Source organism: Artemia sp. Qi Xiang Cuo, chromosome 2 (genome assembly GCF_049724085.1).
Source record: "Artemia sp. Qi Xiang Cuo chromosome 2, ASM4972408v1, whole genome shotgun sequence".
NCBI lineage: Eukaryota > Metazoa > Arthropoda > Branchiopoda > Anostraca > Artemiidae > Artemia > Artemia sp. Qi Xiang Cuo.
In genome coordinates, this window is record NC_142795.1 from 95,935,109 (window position 1) to 95,956,803 (window position 21,695).

The following is a 21,695-nucleotide window of genomic DNA, read 5'->3' on the forward strand; positions in this document are numbered from 1 at the left end:
AAGGGGGGAATATTTGCATTTTCATGTTCTTTTTGCTTCAAAGATATAACTGCTGGTATATTTTGTTGGCACGCCATGGGCAACCGGACTATCCTTCCGTATGATAAGAACGCTGAACCAAAAAATGAGAACTGAGCAAAAAAAGCTTACTATGGACCAATGTTTGATTCTTCATGTTTGCCTAAGGCAATAAAGATATGCCTAGCATATTCATGTGCAGCAGACTGTTTATCTCCTTGTCCTCTTGAAAAACTGCCCATTCAATTGCCCATCCTAGTCTTTCTATGAAGGTCTAGACTCCTAAAGAAAAATTTCTTTTGCATTTGGTGGTAACATAGAAGATGACAAAAGTATCCCAGAGTACAAAGACAAGGTTGAACTGAAAATAGTGATTGAACAGAGGAGCTTAGGGTTTATCACTAATACCATTCATAGTTGTGTCGCTTGTTAAGAATTATAGGTTGCATCAGACTCTTTATTTATCAACTATCACAAAACATGCTAAGTAAATATACTTAATTCAACATTATGCTTCAATGAAAACAACAAAAACTGTACCAGCTGATTCTCCATGGTATTCAAGAGAATCAGATGTTCCAAAAGACCAAATGATAGCTGTTGGGCCTGGTAAGATTGGCAGGTCAAAAGCTGCATCATCAGTTACCAATCTCCTTGAGAAAGTTGTGATTGTGTGAGTTTCGTCTTCGCTAGCATCTACAAGAACCCAATCAGAAGTACCTCCAAGTTCTGTGTCGAGGAAAGGGGCACCAAACTTCACTGCGTAGTAGTCCTAACATGAAAAATGATAATAAATGTGTCTGGTGTTCGAATAATACTCAGCTCTAAGACAGAAACATATTTCCTTGTCTTATTTCTTAGAAATTTAGAAATGTTGTAGGTATTTAAATTTGTTTGCCGTCATAGCAAATTTTCTGCAGCAGTCTGTTCAAACCTCTAAGGATTTGAAATGTGAACAGTAGCTTGTTAATTTTAGCACAAAAACTTCAAATCAGATTAGATTATTGTAAATACAAATAACTATTAATTATATACTTCTCTATGCTAAAACTCATGTTGAGACCCTTAAACTTAACAATTCCTCCTAATCATGTGTCCTGACGCTCGCTTCACTCTACAATTCAACCACGTCCCTCATCAAAACAATTCGACATGTAGAAAATTCCCCATTCCTCCCCGAAAGCATAGCCACCTTAACCTTAATTATTATAATAATAATAATAATAGTAATAGTGATAATAATAACAAAGACGGAGAAAATAATAATAATAATAATTGAATAAATAATGAAAAATCTTTTAATTTTTAATTGCCTCTGTTTAAGTAAAGTCAATCAGATATTTTGTTTTAATCATTTTTAAAAGACTGAAGGAAGCTTTCACATCTCAGCTCTTGCGGAAGTGTGTTCCTTACTCTCACTTATGTTAGATCCGGGGTCAAATCCGTCTGTAGACTAGGTGTTCATCTCACTAAAACGTTTGATCCAGATCTTGTATTGCTAGGATGTTGTTCTGATACCAGCTCGAACAGATTGTGGAATGCTGACAGAAGTAATCCGAGAAAAATTTTGGGGACGTTTTAAAAATTTTCAGAGCACGTTTATGGATTGAATCAAGCCTTTTCAGGGGATGTGAATGTGGACTGCAGAATTAACACATTATGGACTGCAGAATTGACAGCAGTAAAGAAAATTTGTGTGACTCGCTGCTATTTCCGTCTGGAGGATATAACATCATGAATGAAACTTGCACGTTCTACGTGACCAGTCTATTAAAAATATCTTCCCAATCTAAACAAAACTTAACAGCATTCATTATTTGTTGTGAACATTACTTCCTTCCTATGCACCCTTTCCTGTATAAGTAAATAAATTTTGCGTCTCAGAATCCCATTTTTCCAACCCCTTGGGTAAGGGTTCTGGAATTATTCACAAGTCTCGTCGTGCTGAATTTGGCACATGCTGAACTAAGCACCTGATCCAAAAGATTTCAGTGATAGTTGTTATTTAGTGTAGTGACCTTCTAAGTTATTGTTTTCATATTACTTAAATATAAAAAATATAATGGCCACAGAAAAATTATTAGGTCTAAACCCATGGCTGAACTTGGAAAAAAAACATCGTCAAGTTTACACGAAGCGTTTAAGCCGGCTTAAAACCGGACAGCAAGAAGTCCCTGGGACCTACGGTATTAATGAAGCCTCTGTGTAATCCAGGGTCCATCCTGGTCACAATTTTCCTTTTTTACACCGACAATACTCTTGTATCAATAAGAGTCAAAATCCTAAGCAAAGAATTTTAAATCTGCTATTTCTGACTCAGTATATATTTATGCCTACAAACATAATGCCATTATGGCGAGGTAGACCATAATAGACAGCTTAGTCAAGACGAGCGTTTTCACTCCAAATACACACACTAAAACAATCGAAACCCAGAAGAATTATCAAGTGATCAGAATCAAGAGAAAATGATGTTTCTTTAACTAGTCTATATTTTCCTCGAGGGGCATGGCTCCTCAAGTTCACCCTTCAAATCTGCAATACCGTTTGCAGTCACCGTTCTGGTTAGAAAAATTCGTGAAAGGTGTGCCCTTACGTCACTATGAGGTTATGCAAGCAGGAATTCCTTTTCGGAGACAGAGACAGAGGAAGGAGCTCATAGCAGAAGGGAGACTCCTAATCCCCAGACGACACTGGAATAACTTCAATCTTTATGGCAAACACATCTTCGTCATGGCTTTTGCCATACCAAACAAAGAAAATACTGATTTGATATTTTAATGATGCACTTTCAAAGACAGCCGGAATTTGGGCATAATTTTGAGGTTCAATGTTTTCTAAGGTTAAAAAAGCTTTAAGCTCAAACAACTATTTTAATTCAATTTCTTTGACTTGTCAAATCTTATTAGCACAATTTTCGGGCTGGTTTTTAAATTTTTGAATAAACCACGTATAATATAATGTTGCTGAATAAATCAACATCAAACCTTTGTAGGTGTTGAAAGAAACTGCTTTTAGTATGGAACAGCATTGTCAATCAATCACATTTGTTATATAACACCTGATATTTTTACCTTAATTACAAATATCTAAATCGTGAAAGAGGGGTGGATCAATTGTCTTGTGGAAAAAATTGTCTTATATTTCCTTGTAATTACTTTATAATGTTCATATAGAGGACTGTCAAGAAATTTTACCCATAAGCCTGAGAATAACTTGTATTTATTAACAAAGATAACTATAGGGTAGCTGAAATATAAGAATGATCTCACTTACATCAAGACAAATGAAACTCAGAGTGGAAAGAAAATAACAAAATGAAAAATAAAATAAAAGAAGGTGAAAAAACGTGGATTTTCTCAGCCAGTGACAAAATCAGTCAGTGAGGATTTTGTCAGTCAGTCTTAGAATGTATTTACTTACATCAAGGTATCCTACACCATCAAGAACCCCAAAAACAGCCATGTCTGTTTTAAATACATCAGTCCCATTCCAAACGCTGAAGTCCCATACAATTCCGAATCCAACATATCCTGTAGTGGCAGCCTAAAATAAAATATATAAGGGTGAATTTTTTTTTACGAAAAATAGCAACCAGGGAGGTGGACAAGGATTGGACAATGCAATGGATCTTGTTAATGGGGCTGTTAATCATAAGAATCGTGCACTTCTGGGATAAAACACGGAAATTGGTGGAAATATAGGTTAAAGTAGGGGAAATTTAACGGTGACGGGAAGCACAACGAGCGGGCGCTCTAAAGCACCTTTACGAGCACCCGAAGTGCTAAAAATGCGCAAGTTTACCAGCCTCTCACAGAAGCATCAAAACCTCTGGATATAAATTTTAAGATATGGCGATTCCAATGGCAGCTATATAAAAAGTAAAGGATGGCTCTGAAGCGCACAATAGAGTGCAAAAAAAGGCGCGTAAGGTACAAAGTAGGAGTGCCTTTACCATGTAATACCAAAACAGGCAAAATTATAGTTTAGAAGGTCTGTTTTTTCCCTCATCAATGTGCTAAGATCTTACATCTTTTGTCAGAAAACGCTTAACAGTGAAATCTTTGAACAAAGATCTTACATCTTTGGTCGTTTTTGTGCAAACGTCTTTCATCATTCTGCTCTGATCAGCGGTCTGAGAACAATGATGAGTAGATCATCAAAGTTCTCTCGTCATTGTTCTATATGGCAAAACTGTGGCGGTCTTCACACTTTTTGCTAACAGCAGTGAGCTGTAAGATCTTAGAGCAAAGATGAGCTAAAAAACGATAATCTTTGCAAAAAGATGTAAGATCTTACATCTTTCAAGAAACGTTTCAAGAAAGTCCGGGAAAAGTAGTAGTGTAGTACAAAGTATGGGGAACCCAGGAATCACAGGTAGAAAGTCGAATGATCGCTTTATAGCACCTTTGCAATCACTGAAAAGTGCGCTAGAAGCGCAACACTCATCTGGTTGTTATAGAAAGTTCAGATTTGGTAGAAACACGGTTTGAAATACCGCTAGTCAAGTGGTGCTCAGAAGAAAGTGAATCTGTAAGCCAGAATCTGGTCCTGGTATGTCTTAATGCCCGCTTCAAGCCCGAAAATATAAAAATAGTCTCTTAAAACAAGCGATAATTCGAAATGACATCGAACATGCGATACGAAGCACGATTTAGAGTGTCCTGCAGAGCCTACGACGCTTAATGACACGAAAAGAATGAAGGATTTCGAACACACATAGAGACATGGCACTTTTTCTGAGATGCGCAACCAAAAAAGCCATTTCTGTTTGCTAGTTTAGCTAACCTTTCTTGATTGTCATTGTCAGTTGAGAATGGAATACAAAATAAGGCAATAATTATCACAGAAAATAGTACTTCGCTGAGATATCAGATTACATGTTGAGCAACCGAGATTCTAAGTTTGGCTTGAGCCTTAAAAGGGACATCAAAATACATACTATATAAAAATTCATCATACTTGGCTGGACCCGTGGGAAGAACATAACTCGGTGCACTCAAGTGAGCTGCTCTTGCTGTTGCAGCGCCCAGAGCATTGCTTTTTGTAACTATATCGTATCATCTCTCGACAGGCGAAAGAAGCTTGGGGCAGGGTTGACTATCGGGGATCCCAAAGCCCATTGCTAGTCTTCCCATGATAATCGTTGGGGTTCTTTTCAGGAATGGTGCTAAGATAAGAACTGGACGATATCTGGGCTTGAAGGTAAGCGTGCCGAATGTGCTGGCTTAGCGCATCCTGAGTTGGTAGAAGTCTATTCATGGATGATCCTTTTTTTGTGAACAGATACTTCCTCAACCTGTTTACCGACTCTTTGCCACTGGATCTGTGATATATAAGGACAATGAACTTTACAATCGGTGGAAAGTTACTTACAGTGAGCTCTTGAAGAGAAAAAGACAGGCGGGTGAAGATCGGTATTATGGCAATGTGCGCTTCCCATGCTTTCTAAAACCCTTCCTTTGCCATGCCGCAGGAATACGGACACAGTATCGCAGCCACTTAGAGCATGGAAAAACGCCGTGACTGCACCTTTTCTGCACCAAGTGCAGTTGATATGTCATGAACAGGAATGTAGTGGAAACTCTTCCCTCGGCCGTATGTTAAGTGCAGTTGATCAACCCGAATAAGAAATTACTTTGTGATGAGCAGAACAACTACATATGAATCAACCGTTCTCACAGTGATGAATTTCATGTTGCAGCGTGCTTGATGAAGGACGTATAGGAATATCCTGCTATATCCCTCCTCGTGGTTGCTAGGATGAATTTCAGCCAAATGGAAATTGTACTTCTTGCACTGTCACTAGAAGTCACGACAACCAAATGATTGGTACCAGTGTCGCAATTCTTTTTCTGGCATGAACTCAAATAGGCTCTGCTTGTTGTCTGAACACTGAAGGAAACTAGTCCAGTTTTTTGGAATTGACGTTCTTTCTTCAATTTTTGTCAGATACACAGCCTTGCCACGTTTTTCTTATAGAAGTTTTCAAACTGTCGGACTTATAAACGTCAAAGACGACGTCAACTCGCTGTGTTTTATCTGTGAACTGCTAACGAAGGTGTTGACAGATTTCTTCTGTAACATATTCGCCAAACGTCTTACTTTTTGTCTTTACAAGGAGGACTGGACAGCACCATCAAAAACCTTGGAATTGGGGTGAGGTTTCTTGGTCAGAACTTCAGAAGAATAAGCTGTGAGCAGAGTTACAATATCAGACTTCGTGCCAAATCTCAGATTATCCTGATCATAGATTGAAGGAGGGAAAGGCAGGTTCTCGTGTTTGAAAAACTCTTCCAAGTCAGTGCCTCTGGTGTTGCAGCCAATATAGAGTTTTGCAAATGGGGCCGAACCTGACTTGGCCATCTGAAGGATCGATTTTGGCTTCGGTATCGATGATGGATGGGGAGTTGAAAATGCTGGAATCTTGTTTTGGCGTATCGATGAATCAACAGCCTTTGTACGTTTTACAAAACACTCTTCCACAAAAGCAGCATACTGGTATTAGCCAACAATTTCCAGACTGCGGTAACTATTGATGGCACTACAATAGGGTACTCTCCCGGAGTCGATGGAAACGAGACTGCCATACTTTCGAAAGGATTATCCTATTCTATTAGGGTATTCACAAGGTTTTTAGTGTTTGTCTGGAACATCTTCTGAAATACCGAGCCCATTTCGTGATCTTTTGCAGTCTGCTGTTCCTTCACATTTCGGAATTTCAGTTCGTTCGGAAAACAGAAGTTTTTATGCTGTTGTAGCGAGGCTGGTAAACTTACACTTTTTTAGCACTTTGGGTGCTGTATAAGACGCTAAAAACCAATTGCTCGACTTCTTACCGATCACCATTGGATTCCCCATATTTCATACTAAATTTCAACTTTTTCCAGGGTTTTTCAAAAGGTTCCATCAGTTTTACGCTTTTTGCGTGCTTTTCATCGCACAAATACGCGCTTGGACAGACAAACTGGATCTGTTTTTTTGTAATAGTGTAATTCTATTGAATAAACGCTTCCATTTTGCGCCTTATACCTTTTTTAGCGCTCTATTGCGCACTTCAGAGCAATCTGTTGCTTTTTATTTAGCTGCCATTGAAATCTCCATATCTTAAAACGTATTGTCAGGAGTTTTGATGCGTCTGTAGAGAAGCTGGTAAACTTGCGCTTTTTTAGCGTTTCGGATGCTCGTAAGGGCAGCTTTTGAGCCACCGCTCGATGTGCTTCTTGTCACCATTGAATTTTTCGTGCTTTAATTTATATCTTCACCAATTTTGGTGCTTTTTGACTGATGTGCACGATTCTACTGATGATTTCCGTTTAACAGCCCCACGATATGGAGAGCATAAGTTAAAGAATTTTTCTTAAGTTAATAGAAGAAATTAAGTTAAAGAAGAGAGTAAAAAAATGATGATAGGGAAATGCAACAACTATTAGAAAGAATAATTAAATCTTGATGTTATAGCATAATGTCATAAGCAGCGCAATAGAGCTGCCTAAATAAAGATTGATGTGGGCACAACGTATTATTATTTTTTTTTCATTTGTTTTAGACCAGGGCACTTCCTTTAGAAGGAGTTGTCGAGAAGCTTTGAAAGGAGCTCATTCGATTGGAAGTTAAATGTTCTAATGCCATTTTTAATAGTCTAAAGTTAAGTGGAGGGCAACCACCCCCCACGTCCATCATTTCCCCAGACACATCCAATCACCCTTCAGTCCTCGGGGTAAGGGTTATAAGTTAATTCCCAGGGCATATAATGTTTTTATGGAAAAGGTGGTCGTATAAACTTCGGAGGGGGATAATTGATTTCGAAATAAGAATTTCTAGTGACCTTTTTAAGATTCAAAGTGAATGGAGAGTAACTAGCCCCTTCCCCTTACGTCCTATTTTCCCCAGATGCATCTGATAGAAATTTTGATATATCTATTTGTTTTCAAAAGGACAAAGAGCCTTTCAGAGAAATATCATTAAAACTTTTAAAGGAGCTAATTTGATTTAAAATTAAAAGTTCAAGTTACGTTATTAAGCATAAAAAATTGTGAGACAGCCATTTTATTCAGCATAGTAGAATGGTCCAGCAGCTATGTCTCTAGGGATATTGGGTATGTCTACCCCCCACAATTATGCAATTGGCCCATTATCCTTTAAAAATAAGTGTTGTTTTAAAACTAAATCAAAAGGGCACTGTGCGTATGGTTGTCAATAAGAAACCTCAGCAATGTACGGATAACGACTGGGGGTATTAAGCTGAAAATGTCGGGGCTATTACTATTACTATTTTTGTTCTTAATTTTTAAACAAATCAAAAGAGTGTAAGCGTATCCAGGTTATCAAAGAGCATATATTTTTTTGGGAATGGCAGTAAGTCTTATTTTTCAGGTCAACTTGATAAGGTATGGAATTAATTTAAAAAATACAATTTGTGCCAGGATTAAAAATTATTCAGAAAGTTCTCAACACACAAAATAGCAAGCAAAACAATAGATTCTTATAGAAAAAAAAATATATGGTTTCTAATAAGAAACCTTAGCAATATATCGAGAATGGCTGGGAGTATTAAGCTGAAACTTTCGGGGCTATTACTATTACTACTTTTTATTACTACTATGTCTGCTTCTGTTTTCACAATTTAAACAAAACAAAAGAGGGTAAGTGGATCCAGGTTGTCAAAGAGCATAATTTTGTTTTGGAATGACAGTTAGTTTTATTTTTCAGGTCAACTTGATAGTAGGGAGGGGGTTCCAGGATCAATGATAGCCATCCCAGGATTCCCATGAGAGCCCCTGTTTCCATGACACAGCTGGCAAAAATCCCATGAGAGCCCCTGTGTCCGTGATTAGGTGCAATATGGATAACACAATCATGCGTAACTTAATAGATTTATTTAGGGTAATGTAATCATACATGGATTTATGCATGCCCACCTTATGCACTGACAGCGCACATCTTACGTAATGACAGCACACAAATCACTGTCACATAATACTTTTTTGAGATTTTTTTTTCTTCGACCTTTTGTAATGATGGCTTAAACGTTGCATAATGACAGCGCAAACGTGGGTAATGCATAATGACAGCGCACATCTTACGTAATGGCAGTTCACACATCACTGTCAAATAGTGCTTTTTGAGGTTTTATATTTTGTCAAGATGTTCAAAGCGTTTCTTTTTTTCTTTCAAAGCGTTTCTTTTTCTTTGTTTCAAGACGTTTTTTCTTTAGTTCTTTGTCCCTCGTTAGGACTCGAAAGATCAATTTATATTTAATAGAACAACGCCCAAGACACCAGGTCCGACAGGCTATTTCCAATATTTTGTTCTGGCTAATATATTCTAGAAATAGCCTATTGCGCGCAAGGAGAGTTCCCAAGTTTCACTTACTAGAATGACGTGTTTCGTACACCTGCGATAATTAACGCACAAAAGGAGAATATCCATTTTTAGAAATGAAATATCACCTGGTCATTTAGTAATAAAGGTGAAACGGGACCACAAGATGCTTAAATTGTGTAAATGCTTAGGTATTGAAGATTCGTCCTAAACAATAAATCTAAAAAACTCATACCTTTGTAAACAAAATTTCTATTAATTAAAACAAATTTATAACATTATTATACAAAGAAAGAGCAGTTGAAAACACGACAATCAAAAATCAAAACGTGAAAAAGCTTATAAAGAATAAAGTAAAAGCTAAAAGAACCATGTATTAAAGAAAAATACATCCTAGCAATAATTTCCAGAGGGGCAAGGTTGATATTAGAGCTAAATATAGGCCATATTGAGCTATTTCTGAAAGCTATTGACAAAAACACCACGTTTTCTTTTAGCTAAGAATATGCATATTCACCGACCATGACATTTCGCAAGCCAAGCCTTTCATGATACTCCACAAAACGCCTCACACCACCATGGCTTTATGCGCCTGCCCCCTGCCATCCACGTGGCAAACCCCGCATCACCTAGAGGTTTTTCAACCTTTTTCTCTCAAAAATGAATTTTGTAACTTAAAAAATGACCATTGTTTTTAATTGGACAGCAGAAACTTGCCATTAAAATAAAATAAAAGTTCAAAATAGGGATAAAATCAAGATTCAAGAAATCAAGAATCTTGCTTTGAAGCTGAAGAAATAGAATCTTTATGTTGTAATAATCTCATTTCCAAACTCTGGTTAGTACGTCCCATATATGAGCTTCCGCAAGTACATGGGATCTAAAGCTACCCTTAGACCATTACTCTGTAAAATTCTTTTAAGTTTTTCACTTAGCCCGGGTACATATGGTAAGGAACAAAAAAACATCCTTCTCCCGTGTTGTCTCCAAGACTTCCTTAGAAGTCCCTAGAAACCATTTTCTTCTTTTTGAGAAAGTCTGGTTAATTAGTCACTCTGGATACATGTTGCTTATTAGTATTTTCCTTAGAAAAGACAACTCCTCCTCAAAAAATTTTGGAGAGCAAATACTAAATATCCGGTCAGTTAAAGAAAATTAACTGACCGGTCAGTTTGTAATTACCATTACAAAAGCAGATAAGAGTAACACTTTAGTTGTCTTGAATACTGAGGACTACGAATCAAAATTAAGAAGTCTACTAAATGATGAAAAAACATACAAAAAGCTATCGTATAATCCGACAAACTCTTTTACAAATAAGTTTAAGAACGAATTAAAGTGTTTAAAGGATGACGGAAAAATAACACCTCAACTTTATTACAAAAGTCTGCCACGCAGTTCCTTGTGCCCTAAATTATATGGACTTCCCGAAATTCATAAGCCTAACCTACCATTACGACCAATTGTGTCAAGTACAAGGTCAGTACAAGGTCACCAACAAGTGTTTTGAGCAAGTGGTTAGTGTCAATCTGTAAACCACTTTTGTCTACACAAATTTCATACATTAAGAATTCTTCGAATTTGGTTGAAAAACTGAAAAAGTAGAAATTTTCTTCAAGTTCTTTGCTTTTAAGTTTCGACTTTGTATCAATGTACACAAATAGTGTTATAATATCAGCCGAAACTCTCCTAGAAAGAAAGCTGTTAAGAAATTTTGATTTGACTAGTGGCAAAAACAAACTTTGAAGTTTCTGTTATTATGTGTTTAGTATGGTTGTGCAATGAGTTCTCTTGTTTGTTTTTTTTCAATTCAGAGGGGAATATTCTGAACAAATAAATGTTTACCTGTGGGGGCCCCTTTATCCCCTTTATTAGCTAATATTTTTGTGGAGAATATTGAAAAAATTGCGTTGGATTCATATTTTTTAAAAGATATTTTTTGGGGCCGGTATATGGATGACATAATTTCAGTATGGGATTATGGGGAGGAGGAATTAAAAGGATTTTTGAAACATCTTAATTGTTTGGGTGGGGGATTAAAAGTTGACTGTCGAATTGGAAGAGCATGGAGAACGTCATCTTTTTGATGTTCTTCTATAGAAAAATGAAAATAGTCAGGATTAAAAAACTCACTGAAAACCGACAAAGAACAAAAGATTTTTGTCTCTTAGTACCGGTCATGCTCACAAATTAAAAATTTGTTTGATCATTTCTTTAACTGACCAGATATTTAGTATTTGCTCTCCAAAATTTTTTGAGGAGAAGTTGTCTTTTCTAAGGAAAATACTAATAAGCAACATGTATCCACAGTGGCTAATTAACCAGACTTTCTCAAAAAGAAGAAAACGGTTTCTAGAGATTTCTAAGGAAGTCTTGGAGACAACTCGGCAGAAGGATGTTTTTTGTTCCTTGCCATATGTACCCGGGCTAAGTGAAAGACTTAAAAGAATTTTACAGAGTAATGGTCTAAGGGTAGCTTTCAAGAGTAATAATGCTTTGGGTAGTTTTCTAAATTCTGGGAAGGATCTAACTTCATTGGGGCAACAAAGTGGGGTCTATAAGATCCCACGTACTTGCGGAAGCTCATATATGGGACGTACTAACCAGAGTTTGGAAATGAGATTATTACAACATAAATATTCTATTTCTTCGGCTTTAAAGCAAGATTCTAAGTCAGAAGATTTTACAGCCCTTTCAGAACATTCAGCCCTTTTTTTTCAGCCCTTTCAGAACATATTTGAAATTTTCCAGACCATTTTATTTTGTTCGAGAATGTCTCTCTGATTTCTAGGGATCGGGGTTTAAAGCAAAATTTTCGTGAAACTCTTGAAATAAAGAAAATCTTATTCAAGAATATTGCTTTGAATCGGGATACAGGTGAAATTGGGCTGAACTCTATCTATAATAATTTATTAAAATCTGAAAGAGTAAAGTTCAATTCACCCAATGTAGTTGACCTCTGTCCAAATGTTATAGCATTGAACGCTAATGAATCGAATCCAGGAAGGTCAAAGAGGCTAGCTTCCGCCTTTACTTTGAAAAGAATTAGAGAATCAAACAATATGTTGTTTTATTTGATTTCGTATATAAACTTTTGTTTTAAATTGTTTTTGCTTAGTTTTACTACTGATGACGGCCACTGTATATGTAACCGAAATATCTAGTATTTTTGTGAATTTCTGTACACTGTCTATCAAAAAGGATTTTATTCCTATTTTGAACTTTTATTTTATCGTCATGGAAAGGCAGTGTGGTCTCCGAAATTATCAACTTGCCATTTCGTTGGTAGATTGCGATATTCCATGCTAATTCTGAGCCCATGACACTGAATGGTTGACAAACGGCACCCTCTAGCATTCATTATGGCACATATGACATTTTTCGAGGGGGGGGGGCATTTTCTAAGCAAAAATATTCACTTACGCTAGAATTAATCGTTTAAACATAATGAAAAAGCCGCCACTAGCATTTCTTTTGGTGATTTGATCAAAAAAACTTTTTGCACAAAATAAGTTTTTCAATAAAAAATAAAGAGCTCCATTAAACCCAAAATAAACAAATATAGAATAAAATAATCTACCAAGCATACAACTACCACAAATCAGTATTAATAAAAAAAAAAAAAAAAAAAAAAAAGAAATTAAAATAAGCCAAACTCAAAACGAGCAGAAATTAATCTGAGTAGGGTTCTAAAACCTACTATTTCTAAGAGCCAGAATATAATTTGTACTTTACTGAAAAAATTCAAATGAATTTACTGAAAAAAATGTGCACTGTCAGTTTCATATACATATGCTGATATTTATTCCTTAAAATCTTAATTAATTTTTGATTTCTTAAAGTTATAAAGTGAAAATATTTGAAAGAATCTTTTCAGTAAAGTACAAATTATATTCTGGCTTTGAGAAATCATGACGGAGGACGGGAGCGTCCTCCAAAAAACCATAATTTCTATCTGGAAATCAACTACGCTGAGCAAAATGGTTATCTCTAAATTTTGATTGGAAGTGTTTGGGGAAATGGCAGGCATAAAAGGGGTGTTAGCTGCCTTCCAATCACTTTCGACTATTAAAAAGGGCGCAAGCCACTCCAATTTCCAATCGAATGAGCCCTTTTCGAAGCTTCTAAGACAACTCTTTCGATACGAAGTGCCCTGGTCTAAAGAAAAAAAAATAATAGATCGCGTCAACATCGTTCTTTACTTAGGCAGCGCTATTGCGCTGCCTATGATTCAAATAATTGAGGCCGACGTCACACAATCTACCACCCCCGACAACACTCTCTGGGGGGAAATTATCACACGTATGTATTTTTCAACTTTTTCTCTCAAAAATAAATTTTGTAAGATAAAATTGACCATTGTTTTTAATTGGCAGCCAAAACTTGCCATTCATTGGTAGAAAGCGATGTTCCATGCTAATTCCGAGCCTGTGACACTGAATGGTTGACACACGGCACTCTCTAGCAGGCATTGTCGCACATTTGGAGTTGTTGGGGGCATTTTCCAGCAAAATTGTCAATTTCACTAGAATTGGTCGTTTAAACTTAATGAAAAACCGCCATTAGCGTTTCTTCTGACGAATCCTAGGAATGGAGGCCGGCGTGGAATAATATCCACCCCCTCCCACACACAAACAAGACCCTCTGGGGAGCAAATTATCACACATATGGATTTTTCAACCTTTTTATCTCAACAATTAATTTTGTAAACTAAAAATTGCTAGATTGCGAGTTTCCATGCTAATTCCGAGCCTGTGACACTGAATGGTTGACACTCGGCACCCTCTAGCATTCATTATCGAACATATGGCATTTTTCGTGGGGGGGGGGGGGCATTTTTACAGCAAAAATATTCACTTACACTAGGAATGATTACTTAAACTTAATGAAAAAAAATCTGATTTTTATGCTGATTTCAAATATATTGTTTCATCAAACTTGAACAAAAGCGAACAGAAATTATTACGAATATGAGGGGGTTTGTCCCTTAGTCAGTACATCGCTCTTTACGCTAAAGTTCGTTAAGTACTTTCAAAAGAACTATTTATTCTAATTAAACGGCCTTTGCGATTCAGAGGTCATTCTTAAAGAATTGGAACAAAATTCGAAACTTTAGCGTAAAGAGTGAGGTATTGACTAGGGGGTGAACCCTTTCATATAGTATTAATTTCTGTTCGTTTTCAGCTTTAATGTCACTCCTCACTTTCAATTAAAAAAAAACTTGTTTCTTTAATTTAATTTCTGAACGTTTTTCAACTAATACAGGTTCGATTTTGGCTCACCATAGATGAAAAACTAAAATACAATTTGAATATTAATTTTGGCAGATTCATCCCGGATATCAAGGGTCGCCCCCTCCACAATACCTTGCTCTTTACGCTAAAGCTATTAGCACTGTTAAAAAAGCTTCCTATTCTAATTAAACGGTCCCTGTGTTTAAATTTTAGTAAACAGTCAAACTTTTGCATAAAGAGTAAGGTATTGAGGAGGGGACAACCTTTCATATATGGCATAATTTCTGTCCTTTTTTTCAAATAATGCCGGAAATCTGGCTCACCCTCTATGAAATATACCCCTCCTCGTCGCGGAAAACTGCTCAATGAAAATTTCATCCAACGCAAAGTGCACCCCCCTTCAAATTCACTTCAGACAGTTCATTCCTCGCTGAGAATCCCCCTCTCTGTAAAATTGCTTGTGGACGATTCACCTTGAAAATTCTCCTTAATATATTTTCATTGGAATAAGACTTTAATCTCTAATCAGTTTCTCGATCACTCCAGAAATCCCCTTCTGAGGAAACTATTTCCCAGAAAACAAAACGCGTTGAAAAAAGCCCCTGGATAATTCCCCCGGAACATCTCCATATAAAAAGTTTGGCAAATATAATGTAAGACAATTAAAAAGAAATTCGTATAGTAATTCTGTCAAAACCCCCCAGTATAATATTTCCCCTAGAATATTCACTCCCCAGAAATGTCCCTCCCCAAGAAAGATTCTCCCCTTAGAAATCCAACCCAAGAACACCCCCCCCCCCCAAAAAAATGGCTGTATTCTTCTCAGTAACAAATACTATATATAAACAATGGACAAAGTTCACAACTTGCAGCCCTTCCCCCTGGGACTGTAGGGTGTTATTTTACACATGGGTCGATACGATCACCCCTGGGACGTACAACCACTGGGTCGATACGATCACCCCTGGAAAGAAAAAACAAAAACAAAAAACAAATAAACACGTACGGTATCCGTGATATTTCTTTTGGCAAAAAATACAAAATTCCACATTTTTGCATATAGGAGCTTGAAACCTCTACAACACGGTTATCTGATACGCTGAATGTGATGGTGTGATTTTCATTCAGATTCTATGGCTTTTAGGGGGTCTTTCCCCCCTTTTTCAAAAATAAGGCGAATATTCTGAGGCTTTTAACTTTTTTTGTGTAGCACTAAACTTAATGAAACTTAAATATTCGAAATCAGAATAAAAGATTCAATTCTTTTGATTTATTTATTGGTAACAAAATTCCGTTTTTTGGAGTTCGGTTACTATTGAGCCGGGTCGCTCCTTACTTACAGTTCGTTACCACGAACTGTTTGATGATTGTTTAATTAATTTCCGTTTGTTTTGGGTTTCATTTATACTTTAGTAGCAAAAATTTTTTTGTTTAACCTTGAAATATCCAATGTAGGAGGAGCAAGCGGTCAGTTTTTAGAAAGAATTAATTTCAAGCTGACCTAATGCCTCGCTAAACAAACAAACAAAATAAACCCTTGATTTTTCTTCTGGCAAAAAAAAAAAATACAAATTCCACGTTTTGGCAGATGGAAACTTGAAACTTGTAAATAGAGTTGTGAGATACGCTGACTCTGACGAAATCATTTTCATTAAGATTCCTCGACTCATAGGGGCTGTTTCTTCCTTTTTTTTTTAAATCAGGCAGATTTTCTCCGGCTCTTAGCTCTTGATGGGTTACATTAAATTTAATGAATCTTATACATTTGGACTTATAAGCATAATAAGCCGATTGTTTTGATGTATCTCCGTTCTTTAGATTTTCGGTTCATAAGGATCAGCGTCGCTCCTTACTTACAGTTCGGTACCATGAGCTGTTCGATCTAAGTTGTCAAAATTCCACTGCTTAGATGTTTAGACTGCTTAGACTGCAAAATTCCCCTTTTGGTTACCCGACTATTGAGCTACCACTCAATGTTTGATATATTTATGTTAGCATTAGTGTGATCAATTTAGGTTCAGAAAAATTTCCTAATTTTACTTTTTACTTTTATGTTTTTACCTTTAAGTAAGTATTTCTTCAGGTTTTTTTTAGGAAGAAAATGAAAACAATGAGAGATACAAAGAAAATTAATTGTAATAGTTCTTAGATTAATTAACGATATTCATAAGTCTACTGGGACTATATATACAGTTACTGGAACTCCTCGAGAGCAGAAGCAGATTAGAAACATTAGAAAAATGTGGTAGCATCTTCGGTTCCTTGTGTTTTGGTTTATCATCTGTTCTGAGTCGAAATCATTTGTATTTTTGTTTCTTTGGTTTTTACTTAAAAGGTAATCACTTCTTTATTTTTCGTTTGTTAAATCTTTAAGAATATATACATAAATGCACCATCAAATACTACTTTGCTATGAAAGGCCAGAAATACATTTAAGTGTGTTTTAAGCTTTTAAAAGAAAACAGATGATCTGGTTTAAATTTAAGAAGTTCTTTGCTTTCCTTTAATTTTTTTAATGTATGCACTATTGTTCTAGAACCTTCTTTTTAGAAAACTGATAAATACTCAGGAAATTAAAATAGCTTACCGTTACAGTAACTGTAATAACATTGTTCTCGATTGTCCATACAAACTCATATTGATCGTTAACAACAACTTTTTGGTTCTTTGGAATAGCAGCGCCAAGGACAGCGTAGAACAGAGCGGCACTTAGTAGACACACTTTAATCCTGTAATAGAAAGAAATACTTTGTCTTTAAGATATTTTGTTATTTCTATCACAAATACCGAAGGCGAAAAGGAACTGATAATTTTTCAAAAATCAGAGCTAAATCAGTTTCAGAAAGCACAGTCTCTAGATAACCCACTGTAATTGTGAGTTGAGGCTTATTATTTGACACCTAAAAAGTCCCCACAATAGTGAAGCCTAGTTGGAATTGTGCTTACTAATATTTAAGTATTTTTTTTTTGTTCTTCTCTGTTTCGTTTATTTCTTTTTGTTCTGTGTATTTCTTTGTTCTTCTGTAGAGACGCAAGGTCCATGAACTTAAGTCAAGGATAATCAACGGATTCTGCATGTTAAATAAACATCACCACAGTAAAAATATATATAAATTTATTTATTATCCTTTTCTTTTTTTTTCTCTCTTCAAAATGAAACGTAAAAAACCATCAATATTTAGTTATAGCTGTTTAATATTTACTGTTTTGTCTTCTATTGTGTCTTTTATGTTTTTCAGCCTGATGATTTTACTTTTGGATAATATTTGAGATTGATTTCGCTTTTCCGAAAAAAATTTAATAATTCTAAATCTATTTGTTATGATTCCAAAATTTAAATATCATTATTATCTTTCAAATGGTCAACAAAGATATTTTGGCAATGAACACACAAAAGTCTTTTGTATAGCCCCGCTTGGAGTCTGATCCCTTCAAGCGTCAATTAGGATCATCAACGAATCTTCTTCTTGACCTGATAGCTTGAAAAACAGCACAGTGTTAGAATTAGAGATCAGTTCGTAAACTACAATTCTGTCAAAAAGAGCCTTTGCCAGAGACACCTCATAAACAATCTACTTCTTATTTGTAAAAATAAAAAAAACAAGTTTTTTTAACTGAAAGTAAGGAGCAACATTAAAACTTAAAACGAACAGAAGTTATTCCGTATATGAAAGGGCTGTCCCCTCCTCAACGCCTCGCTCTTTACACTAAATTTTCTTATTGTTTTAAAAAATAGCGTTGTGAGAAAGAGTCTAACCTTAGCGTAAAGAGCGATGCGTTGAAGAGGGGACAGCCCATTTCATATACGGAATAATTTCTGTTCTTTTTAAGTTTTAATGTTGCTCCTTACTTTCAGTTAAAAAAAACTTATTTTTTTATTTAAGTTTTTAGTGTTTTTGAATTAATGCAGGTTTTGATTTTCGCTCACCGTACATGAATAATTAAAACAAAATTTATATATTAATTCTACTTTTATTTGGTTAAATGGCTTTCTCGAAAATTGTTTAATTTTATTTACGAACGTTTTTATTAGTAATAAATATACGTAAATTACGAATTAATTTACCTAACGAACTTCTATATTCATATATTTTTAATACGTATACTATGGGGTTCACCCCCTAGTCAATACCTCACTCTTTACGCTAAAGTTCGAGTTTTGTTCCAATTCTTTAAAAATGACCCCTTAATCACAAAGGCCGTTAATTAGAATAAATAGCTCTTATGAAAGTACAAAAAAAAATCTTTAGCTTTAAGAGCGAGGAATTGGCTAGGGGTTGAACCAAATCATATACGTAATAATTTCTGTCCGTTTTAAGTTTTGATGTTGCTCCTTACTTTCAGTTGAAAAACTAGTTGTTTTTTTTATTTAATTTATGATCGTTTTTTTTTAAATAATGCTGGGAAATCCGGGACCCCCTTCATAGAAACGTCCCTACCCCCAAGAAAACTTCCTCCGTGGAAAGATCCTCACACATAACCTCCGATACCCCCACCCCCCACTACGAGAAAAAATTACCCCTGAAAACGGTGTTTACTTGCCAATAACCAATACTATATGTAAACATTGCATAAAGTTCATAACTTTCAGCCCTCCCCCCGGGGACTTTCGGGGATTAAGTCATCCTAAAAGACATATTTATTATGTTTTCAACCATGCTGAACAAAATGGCGATCTCAAAATTTTGATAGGGTGAATTTGGGAAAAAATGAGCGTGGGAGGGGGCCTTGTTGGCCTCCTTTTTTGGTCACTTAAAAGGGCACTAGAACTTTTAATTTCCGTTTGAATGAGCCTTCTCATGATATTCTAAGACCACTGGGTCGATACGGTCACCCCTGGGAAAAAAAAGCTCAAATAAACACGCATCCGTGATCTTTCTTCTGGCAAAAAATACAAATTTCCACATTTTTGCAGATAGGAGCTTGAAAACTCTACAGTAGGGTTCTTTGATACGCTGAATCAGATGGTGTGATTTTTATTATGGTTCTATAGCTTTTAGGGGGGGGGGTGTTTTTCGACAATTCTATTTTTCAAAAATCAGGCAAAAAATTCTGGCAAAAAACACCAATTTCGACCATTTTTGTATATAGGAGCTTGAAACTTCTGCAGTAAGATTCGTTACCAAGTATTGTTTGAAAAAAAAAATGTGCCTGTTGAATCCAACTCTAGATTTGGAAATCAAAATACGAGAATATATGGTGTTTTTAGATCGTCTATATCACGTTAGTGTGAAAAATTAAGATCTCCAAAGAACCAAAAAGTGATAGTTAGAAAGAGAAAATTTAGAGAGAAATGGCTTAAGCATGAAGACCTTAAAGTTAAAGTTAAATGGTGTCCCTCCAGCAAGAATGTTACTTACTGTAAAAACTGTCAGAAAAGGGTTTTTGTGTGTCACTTGTGTCCAGATATCAAGTGACACAAGCATGGGGGCTGGGAGGGGGGCAGCTGCCCCCTCCTAGACCTTCAAATTTATATTAGATATGGCTGAAAAAGCAGATGGTTTGGAAAAAGCAGTTGATAAAACTCCATCACACTATCGACTGCCCCCCCCCCTAGACAATATGCTGCCTAATGCTGCCTACGCCCATGGACACAAGTTGTGTCACTTGATATCTGGAAAATCTATTCACTTAAAATTGATTTTCCAGATCCTCAAAACTTGAGGGATATAGAAGTGTATTTATCAGCTATTGTATAGTATATTTGGCAAAAATAACCCCACAGGGCCACGGTCGCAAAAAAAAGAGAACAACATACAAGTGCAAATAAACTATAAAACGATTAAAGCACAAAAAACATTCAAAACCCCAATACAAACAATTAAACTAAGTCACCGCGTAACATCCTCGCGCTGACTGCTCACATCGGACAACTGTAAGGACCAATTTTTGTTCTAACTCTCCCCAAATACCTTCTTCTTGCCCCAAGCTGCATAAAAGTACACTCCTACAAGAAATTGCTCGCTTAATATCCTCCCTACATAGCCCATTTCTTAAATACACCTCCTCTGCCCATCCCTCTTTTACTCTAGAATAAAAACCAAGAGAGTCAGATGCTCAGATCTGGCACCCCAGTTCTGAATTTCCTGATAGACTAAAATATAATATAACTGTTTGGACACCTCTCTGCCTCTACCATACCCTCAATTCTATTCACCCGAAATTCCATAGGAATCCAAAATTGCCTTAATCTGCCCCGTCCACAAAAATCTTCTTCCGTCTAACAGAGACTCTACTAATGGTTTCCTCACTAATCTATGCTTATCTATACTTACTTCTCTTTCCCAATACTCCACAATTTTTACTAGCCTCCTAATTCTTATTGACAGAATTCCCACATCACCTTTTCAACTATAAAAGCGCAGAACCTCAACTGTACGAGGTTGAAAGTATCAAATATTTCGTGGTCGAGAAACCACTATACAAGGATAGGATTTCAACTATACAAGGCTGAAAGCGTCGAATAGATCGTGGTTGAGGATCACAGAGTACAAGAAGGGGGAAAAGCTTCTTAGTGTTTTATGTAAATACATTCTAAGACCGCATTGGCTATACTCAGTATGGTCTGAGAATTTAGTCGTCCTTAGTGAAAAAAAAAAAAAAAAAAAATCTAACCTTTTGAAGTAGACTTCACGAGAGACAAATGGACACTGAGTGTCTATTTGTCTCTCGTGAAGTCTACTTCAAAAGTTTAGTTTTTTTTTGGCACTAAGAAGGACTTGGTGGAGGTCATGGTCGAAATATTTGCCTATTTTCTCTTCGTGTTGTTCCACTGGATGACACTACCCTCGTTTTTCTCTGCAATTTTATTTTGTTTATTAATTATGTTTTCTCTTCTTTGTTTCATAGCGTATTATTTCAAGCTCCAAACAGAGATAACATTTTGAATCAATCCAATATAGCCTATCCTTAATTGGAGTCAGTAAAGCCAATTGTATCTCTGTTTATGATGTTTTTAGAATGTTTCTCTCATGTTAATCTTGAGAAATTAAACACCGAGTAGAGGCATCTTTCTTTTATAATAAGGGATACAGTTTTAGATGCCGTTCATTTTATAGCTAGTTTTTGGAAGCGTATGGCAAATTTGACTAATTGATCTAATGATCCGTCCTTGTAATC

General features: G+C 36.0%; 1 protein-coding gene across 2 annotated transcripts in view; it reads right to left on the reverse strand.

Moving 5' to 3' along the window:
- Positions 1-454: 454 nt before the first annotated feature.
- Positions 455-21,695, reverse strand: part of LOC148955857 (ferric-chelate reductase fr1C-like) — a 29,974-nt gene continuing 8,733 nt past the window's right edge. For both annotated transcript variants that reach the window (XM_089108385.1, XM_089108387.1), the window contains exons 2-4: positions 17,164-17,305; positions 3,442-3,564; positions 455-790 (exon numbers count right to left, since the gene is read on the reverse strand). In XM_089108385.1, the coding sequence (XP_088964511.1) occupies positions 527-790; positions 3,442-3,564; positions 17,164-17,305 (529 nt within the window). In that variant the 3' untranslated portion in view covers positions 455-526. The remainder of the gene's footprint in view (positions 791-3,441; positions 3,565-17,163; positions 17,306-21,695) is intronic.